This window comes from Tinamus guttatus, unplaced genomic scaffold, assembly GCF_059628265.1.
Source record: "Tinamus guttatus ecotype Peru unplaced genomic scaffold, ASM5962826v1 Tinamus_guttatus_pri_ptg000211l, whole genome shotgun sequence".
In the NCBI taxonomy this organism is placed as follows: domain Eukaryota; kingdom Metazoa; phylum Chordata; class Aves; order Tinamiformes; family Tinamidae; genus Tinamus; species Tinamus guttatus.
Window position 1 is genome coordinate 600,145 of NW_028288745.1, and position 8,677 is coordinate 608,821.

Genomic DNA, 8,677 nt, shown 5'->3' on the forward strand with positions numbered 1-8,677 from the left:
GGATGCAATTTGCCACTACCGTGCGTATCACTCAGTATTTCATGTCTAGCTTAGACCTTAAGAAGTTCAACCCCTAAAGTGATCCTATCACTCTTCATCTTGGTGTCCCTCAATACATATAGATTGAAAAGATATTAGTCATTCAAAGGAGAGTTTTGTGAAGTAAGTTTAAGAGCTATCCACAGGATATCAGAATGGAAAATTGTCCTTATCTGGGCAGTCCCATCACCTAGAGTTTTCTCTTGGTGGAACTTGCTGCAAGCTGCACACAAGCTTTCTCTGGAAACTAATATAACCCCCAACATTTTTGTAGGTAATCTCAAATTTGGCATCTGTTCTCTTTCTCCAAGCTGAATACCAAAAAGCTTTTGCAGCAGTTAAAAGCGCTGGTTGACTAATGACAGAGGATGACTTCTATGGCAGACAGGGGATACAGAAGAAAACAACCAGTTCGTACACTTTTGAAAGTGAAGCCTTAAAACAAAACCCTGTAGGACCATGATGATAGTAAGGTGACTGTTGTAGCAAGCTTGGGCTCCAGAATTCATGCCCATCAGGAACTGTTCCAGACATGACTTTGTTCAAGTACCTAATAAAGCACAAAATTGGAAAGCCTGTTGATATTTAAGTTTTTGATGTGTAATACCTGGGTTTTAATCTCTTCAGTTTTTTTAAGGAGAGCTCACGCACAAAGATCCTTCCCTATTTATGTTTATCTACATCACTTAAAAGATGCTCCTGGATAGCATGGTGGCAGACATTTTAAACAGAAATAGCAACAAAGAAAGAATTTCCCCTTTTTTCTTTTGCTTTACATTGATATGTCTTAGAAACCACCATGTGCCACTGTTTGTTTTACTTGTAATATCTTCACTAAATGTCACTATACTCTTTTCAAATACAATAAACACTATCGATTTTCTTCCCAAGTTACCACCATTCATCAGCAATATCTTTCTTTGGATTAATGTGAAAGTAAAAATTCATTAGAAACGACCACAGAAATACCCTGAAAGAGTCACTAACTCACAACTGACAAGTGACAGCCCTAGAGTAGAAAACAGTTCATCCCAATAAAAAAAGAATTATGTGAGACCTTTAGGAATAAGACTAGTGTTTCTAAGTCATTATTATTTTACTTTATTTTCCACCAAGATATGCTTCATTCTGCCAGTAAAGGCTGTTTCATTGGAAATACTGTGAAACTAAAACTTAGGAGTGTTGAATTAATTCTAAATGGGGTGTTTATAAAGCTCAGGCTAGTTTTATTTTACTGTGTCAGATTATTTAAAGAGTAGAAGCAATTATAGCCTGTTAGGCTAAAATATGCATATTCGGTGGCTAATGATGAAGGGACTTTTTATATTTGTGTACAAGATTTTCCAAAAAGGACACCCATAGTTAGATTTCTAGGTGTATATTTAGAAACTTATATAGAAAGAACCGACTGTTCCACGATTTTTTAGAAACCATGGTACCTATTAAAGGCATAATAGCCTACAGTTAGTGACTTTCCCTAAAATTCTGAATCTTCATAACTGTAGATGGGCTAGGGGCTCTCTGTGTTTTTATAAGTGAATGGAATTAAATACTGCTATAATGATGGTTTCTAAGTAACACTTACATGAGGCCAAAGGCTTAATAAAGATAGGAGTTGAAAATATTTTTCAAGAACAAGGAACATTCTCATGAGGAGGTGGCCAAGCTTAAGTTTCTGCTGCTGACCTCTTAGAACAGTGCTGTTAGTCCAGAAAGAAAGTTTTCCTTGTAAATCAGTCTTAAATAGGGATTTTGTCAAGTTCTTCTACATGTGTTTATTCTAGCTACCATTTGTCAAGCAATTTCAGCAGTTTTCCTACTGTGAAACCTGATAATTTCCCCTCCCATTCCATTTCCCAGATTAGCTCAATTTCTATCAACAATTAGCAACAATTTAGTTTACTAGCTAACTTACAAGAACATAAAGAGCTATAAATTCTGGCGTTGGCACAAACCATTAACAAGGAAATCTTAAACACTGGAATTAGGATTTGTTACAGACTATCAGTTTTGTAACATCTAGGATGCATTGTGGAACCCTGTCAAGCATTACTACAGCAGTAAAAATCCCAGGAGCGTGAATTAGAGGAACATGTTACATTGAAAAGGCTGAATTCAGCTCCCAGTTCTCTGGAGGAATGGACCTTGTTACCCTCTTACTGCAGGTTCTGGTCTCTACGTCCCAAGCAGCAATCGCGTCCAGCCCTACTGGCCAGCCCAGCTCTTCCCTAGGGGTTTTCTCTGAGGATACGGATTTCCGGGACCGAGCATCCCAGCATCAGCCCTGCAGCGTCCATCGTGAAGCTGCCAATACTTTTTATTAGCACTAACCAAGGCACTTTACGGAACTGGATAACATGAACTCCATTTTGTGGGTTGCAAACATGAGGTCCGGAGTATTTTCAAGCATTTAGTCACTTGGTACTTTTATTACTTGCTCAGCAACACTGATTACAACTGAGCATTTAAGACTTGATCCTGACTCCATAAAATGCTTCACTTGTTACCTATAAAATATTGGACCACTTAATCATCGGGTGTAGAGCTGTACTGGCCCATCTGTTTACAATATTTTAAGCTCTGTCTCAAAGCTTCTGTGGAGTTACTCCTATTTTGCATCAAAGCAGATTGCACCAGATCTGCAGCACAAGTGTCTAACTATGCTGAGGCCTCTGCTAAACATCAAAAAAAGTTCCTTTTGGACAGAGAGCGGAGGCAGTATTTCCAACTGTGAAAATCAGCAAAACAAGTATTAAATTCTTAGAGTATCATGTTTCTACTACCATAGCAAGAAAAGACACAAGCTAAAAATGTCATTGCTACAGCAAAAGAAAAGGTGTGCCCTCAGCAGCCAAATATGAGAGACTTGAGGCCACTTAAACCAAAGGTTTGTAGATAAACAAAGAGCTATTTAATCACAAACACCCAAGTCAGTTTCAAAGAGCTTTCAGATGTGAAACATTTCTGCATATTCAGCTTTATGCATAGAATTATGTTTAGAAAAAGGTACAGATAAGGAAAACATTTACAAGTAGTGCCATTTAAAATAATCCTATTTAGATATAGACATAAATGATTCTTTTTAAGTCATGGAATGTGAAAATGGCACCATACTGACACTGATGTTAAAGAAAACACTCCTTTTTGACAGCAAGACAAGCAAATCAACCCCAGTTCTGGGGGTTGGTTAGGGGGATTCAATAAGATCCACCTCAGATCCTATTGAATAGGATTGAGCCGGAACTCTGTTTTAGCAGACATCAAGGTTGTAGAGCCTTGAATGTTTCTTTTTCTACTATGAACACTTGATAAACTGCGAGATTACTCTATTTTGATTAGATAAATCAAGTGGGTAGATATAGGTTCATGAGTAAAACATAGACTGCAGTGAGACTTTAACAAGGTAACCATGATTTGACTCATTGCATGCAGAGCTGCCAGTGATACCATTCAGCAGGATCAGGGTCTTAAGGTTTTTTTTTTTTTTTTTTTTTTTTTTTTTTTTTTTTAAATCATATTTTATAATACCTCTTTCAATTGAGCTTGGTAGTGAATACTTAGTTCCCATAAGATCAGCTCTGCCAAGTAACTTCTATTTCACACACTGTATGCATTAGCACTTAGCCATACACTGAAGTCCCAGATCTTGAGTTTACAAAGGTATTTACAACCCCTTATGTGTGATAATGTTCTGAAAAGAATTTAAGTTCTGCCAGCTTCTACTACTGTTGTAGTAACAAGGTCAACAATTAATCCTTCCATTTACAGTCTGTAAATTTGGTATTTAATACTGGGCAGTACAGTCATAAGCTCTCACAAAACGCATGTGCTTCATCTAATTTCTTTAAAGCCACTCTCCTCTACTCAGTCCATCCACAGGACAAATTTTTAACACTGCATGAAACTTCACATTCCTAGAACATGACAGATTTCTTCCAAACTCTGCTTAATTTATTCTCCCCTATTACCAACAAATAGTCAGAACAACAATAAATTTACCAAAGCTGGGCAGATTTCTTCTGAAAAGAAGCAGAGAGCTTTACTGAGGAAAGAAAAGCAACTTCTTAATCTTGCTGGCAGATGGAAACCCTACTGTTCACCACTGTAAAAAACAAATCTGGGAGAGACATAATTGCTCCAATGTGTTTTAGGTATAACTTCACTTCAGCAGTAATGTCATGCCTCTTTTATTACACTGCAACCCCGCAGGAATTAAGGACCTTAGTTAAAGAAGACGGAATAGTTTTGGGCAAGATGATTGCCATACTGAGTAGGACCACTCCTTTGCTACATTTTACAACTGCCACAGGCACTAGCTTTACCAGCAACTTTTTCTTTTGCCATTTTTTTCCAGCCATCAGAAAGCACCACAGCATCGGAAAAGGTTTTATAACAAAGACTTTTGTTTTCTAGTAACATTGAAATAATAGGTGATAGAGAGTAAAGCCAAAAACAACATGTGTTTAAGTTACACTTTTTAAGATACACACAAAAATAAGTCAGGAAGTATTCATCTTTTCTGCAGAGCTAGTAGAAAGAAACAGCTCCTTTCAGCCTCAACAGTCGTTTCTGGAATCCTTGCCAAATTTCCTTTAAAAAATAAATATCAAGAATCATGCTCTAGAGAACCTACCACACATATCAGTCATTTTCTTTGCCAGAAGTCTGCTGAGGTGGAAATAATTACTTTCCTTTAGAAACAATATTAAAAAAAGCACTGAATTATATAGCAGACACACACACAGAGCTCTCCTTTGCACTATGCTAGGAAGACAGGACCATTTCACCTGCTGATCCCTGGGACTCAAACAAGCTTTTCAGCTGGGACCACTAAGCTACTCAATCTAATCAAATCTCCCTTTGATTTTGAATCTCACTTCTACTTCCTTTGGCTATATTTATCTCAGAATCTGTTATATTTCTTCTATTTCTGAAGTTTAAAAGCATTTTATTAATAAAATCAATGTACAAAAATATGTTACTGTAAAATAAAGGTATGACAAAAGTTTTTTACATTGTTACAACCTTAAAACTGCATCTATGCATTATAACAGTTCTCTATAGCTAACAGTTTTTCATATACATTTCTAATTTTAAAATGCCTTTTTGAAAGGCTGAATGGTTAGATATATTAAGACAGCTTCATTGTAGAAGCAGTCTTGCATCTTTCCAGTGTAACTCACTACTATCAAGTAACAGCACTAGGTGCGTTGCCATTCCTAGCGGGCCCAGCTCCACGTTCCTTCTGCACCTAGAACTCCCACTAGTTCCCAAGGATGTTTGGGGGAAACACAAGGAACCTCTGTATTTCCTAAGGGGACTGTAAAAAAACACACACAATATACTAGAAATTAATCTGCTTGTCCAGACAGAGATTCACTTGCACAGAAGATACAAAACGTATTTTCAATATGGAGCTTCATTAACCTCATTTTCAGTCAGGTTCCTAATAACATTTGGCGCCCATAGTAAGAACTAGATTTCAACATCCTTGAAAAAGCTTATAAATAGTAAAATAATAATAATAAAATAAAAAGAAAAAAAAAGCTTTTTTTTTTTTTTTTTTTTTTTATTTCTTACCCATGAAATTCAAATCAGCATCACAATAGTGCATTGATGCCAGGCTGTTACCAAAAATTTATAGTGTTGAAACCAAGCCACCTCGAGTAAATGAGTTTATTCATTCCAAACACATTGCTAGCAGATTTTGTATTAAAGGTGAGGAAGGGGAAAGAAAAAAAAATTTAAAAAAAATGAAAAAATATCAAAGGGTGTCTTTTCAAATACTGAATTTTGTTTACTTTTGCCAAGTCATAAAGCAAATATTTTTGCTAAAAAGAGCTCCTTAAGATTCGGTGGGCCCTGAGCTGACCAAATATGAGTCACTAATTTTCCCATTCAGCTTCTGCTTCTATAACTTTTTCTGTCTAAAGAAGAAACAACTCAGGAGCCCAATCAGAAAACCTCCACACCCCCTTTCTTGGTCCTATGAAAGGCACTTTTTTTTTTTTTTTTTAAAGAGTTGAAAGAAGAAACTTGAAAAAAAGTCAAGAATTTTAGGAATTTTTTGAGGTTTCTCTAAATGGAACAGATCCTGTTGTCTTAAAATTAATTAATTACTATATGATTAGCACTTTATATGAATAACCTGTGTAAGTTTAATTATGTAGGCGCAATTTATGAAAGCCCAGTCAGAAGATACTGGATTTAACAGAGCTTATATGGTATTTATATTTTATAATGATATTTTACCCTAATCAAAAGTTGCAGCATTTGCACGGATTTTTACCCACTTTAGCATGCTATTTTGTTTCATTTCTCCATACTTTTTTGCTCCTACTTTCAAATGTGAGTCAGTACGTCCCATTTTTATCTCTGAACCACTTTAAGATAGATTAGAATACATAAAAGACCACTCAGAAGTATCTCCCTTGTTCCCCATTAGGGAAATTAGGTCAAACTCTGCTCGCTCTGCAGTCAATGGAAAGGCTCTCACTGACTTCAAGAGCAGAGCAAGCCCTGGGCACGCAGCTCCCTGCAGCTCCTAAGAAAACGGTGCTTCAGGAAAGTTGAGGTACTAAGTTCTGCTCGGAATCACTCAGGGAAGCCTGGAGTCTTCTCTTTCTGGAGAGCCTTTTATGCAGAAGGAAAGGGTTTACAAGCAAGCTGTGTTGTCCATGGGGTTCTTTGTCTGCAGGGCCGGCTCGCCCCGGCTGTCACCCCACGGGAGCCGGCGGGGACGCCGCACTCCCACGCGTGACCTCGCGGGGACGGGGCACAACGCGGCAGGGCACGAGAGTCCCTGCGGGGAGAGCCGGGGCGAACCGAGACACAGGGAGCGGGGCCCGCACCAGCCACCTGCCCCGGGGAACTTTTCCAGCCCCAGCTCAACCGTCCGCCCCCCTTCATGACTTCGGGCCGGGCTCAGTGCTAGAAGGGATGGGGACAATAAAATAAAATATAAAGCCTCCCTGCAAGCGCTCCTTACCGCCTCGGACCTCCGCGGCCCGCAGGAGGAGGGCGGCTGTGATGAGTAGGGTGACGGCGGGGTCCCGGAGCCACCTTTTCGTTTTCCACCGTGGGGACCATCTCTGCACCTCCATGCTGCGCGCCCGCGAGTGCGACTTAAAGCCGGGCGCCTTCGACTTGCACCAGCTCCGTCCCTTGCACGGTATTCCCAGGGTTTCTCCTACGGAGCCATACGTGAAATGCCCGGGGGTGGCTGGGGGCGGCGGGCAGGGGGCTCACTCGCTCTTCCCTCTTTGCCCGGCCTCGCGCAGGCCCCTGCGACCCGTCCTCGCCGCTGCCCGGCCCTCAGACTGAAGGCGGACGAGGGGCTTTAACCGCACTGCCGGCAGCGCCGCATGCCCCTAAAGGCTTCATCCCGTCAGAGGGCTGGGCGAGAGGCTCCCAGCGGCCACCCCCGGCAGCCCAACGGACGAAGCCAATCGCGCGCCGCCGCTCGCCGCCCGCAGCACCGCCCTCCGCGCCGGCCCCGGCCCCGGCCGCGCCGCCGGCCCCCCGCGGCGGGGGCTCCGGCCCGCCCCGAGGCTCGGCGATGGCCGCCACGCGGCGGGACGCGCGCGGCGGGCGCCGCTCTTGGGGTGTCCCGGGCCCCCTCGCCGCCGCGCGGCGGCCCCGCGCCCTCCGAGCATGCGCAGGGCCCGGCGCCCCTCCGCGCTGGCGGCGCGAAACGGGCACGGCGCGGGACGGGGCGGGGGGCGAGGAGCTGCTGCGCGGAGGGAGAGCCGTTAGTGCCCCTGGGGAGCCGTTAGTGCCCCTGGAGAGCCGTTAGTGCCCCTGGAGAGCCGTTAGTGCACGCGGGGTGCTGAGGGTAGCCGTTAGTGCCCCCGGAGAGGCGTTAGTGCCCTCGGGAGCCGTTAGTGCCCTCGGGAGCCGTTTGCCGTTAACCCCGGGGCGCTGAGGGGAGCCTCCCTACCTCATCCTGGCAGTCGGGAGCAAGGTTTCCAAAGAGAGAAACCCACGCTTGCTTTCTAGTGCAAGTGCATACTACATTTAAACATTTTGGCTTGCCCTCCTGCTTCAAAAATAATGGCTTTCAGTAGTTAACATACAGCATATTTTGGTGCTTCAAGTAGTTCAGGCACAGTAGTGTGCTGTGGAGCACCAAAATACCAGGTCCATACTGGGTTTCTCCATCCCAGCTTATTCCTTCAGAGCTAGTCGTGGATCTGTTCCTCTTAAACGCTAAACACATGCAGCTACCTAGAAGCCAGGAATTGCTTGTGAGTCCTCCTGCCTCTTGCCTCCCTTGTGTGTGTCCGCGGAGGTTTGCCAGATGGGAACAAATCAGTCTAATTCCTTCGATGTTTCATCCTCCTCCGGCTTCAGTGTCAGGAGGCAGCCCAAAGGCAGCGCACTGCTCTTACTTAACACTTTGTTGCTGGAAGATCTCCTGTGCTGTGAAGTTTCAAGTTACCTGCTGCTGCTTATGAATTACACAAGCATTTCTGTCATAAGCGTTCTTGAGCCTGAGGATTAGCCTAGAAGAGCTAGAAGGGATCCTAATAGAAAGAAAAGGACTGTCTCTAGCCAAAAGAGGAGGAGAAAGCATTTTGGAGAGATGCTGAGAAAGAGCAGGTAGTTAATGTCACAGTGTAGGGAAGAGTACTTAACA

At 42.7% G+C, this 8,677-nt stretch overlaps 1 protein-coding gene across 2 annotated transcripts in view; it reads right to left on the bottom strand.

The window, feature by feature from the left end:
- COL11A1 (collagen type XI alpha 1 chain) overlaps positions 1-7,227 on the bottom strand; it is a 131,698-nt gene extending 124,471 nt beyond the window's left edge. For both annotated transcript variants that reach the window (XM_088524355.1, XM_088524354.1), the window contains exon 1: positions 7,028-7,227. In XM_088524355.1, coding sequence (XP_088380481.1) covers positions 7,028-7,142 — 115 coding nt within the window. In that variant the 5' untranslated portion in view covers positions 7,143-7,227. The remainder of the gene's footprint in view (positions 1-7,027) is intronic.
- Between the last annotated feature and the right edge of the window lie 1,450 nt (positions 7,228-8,677).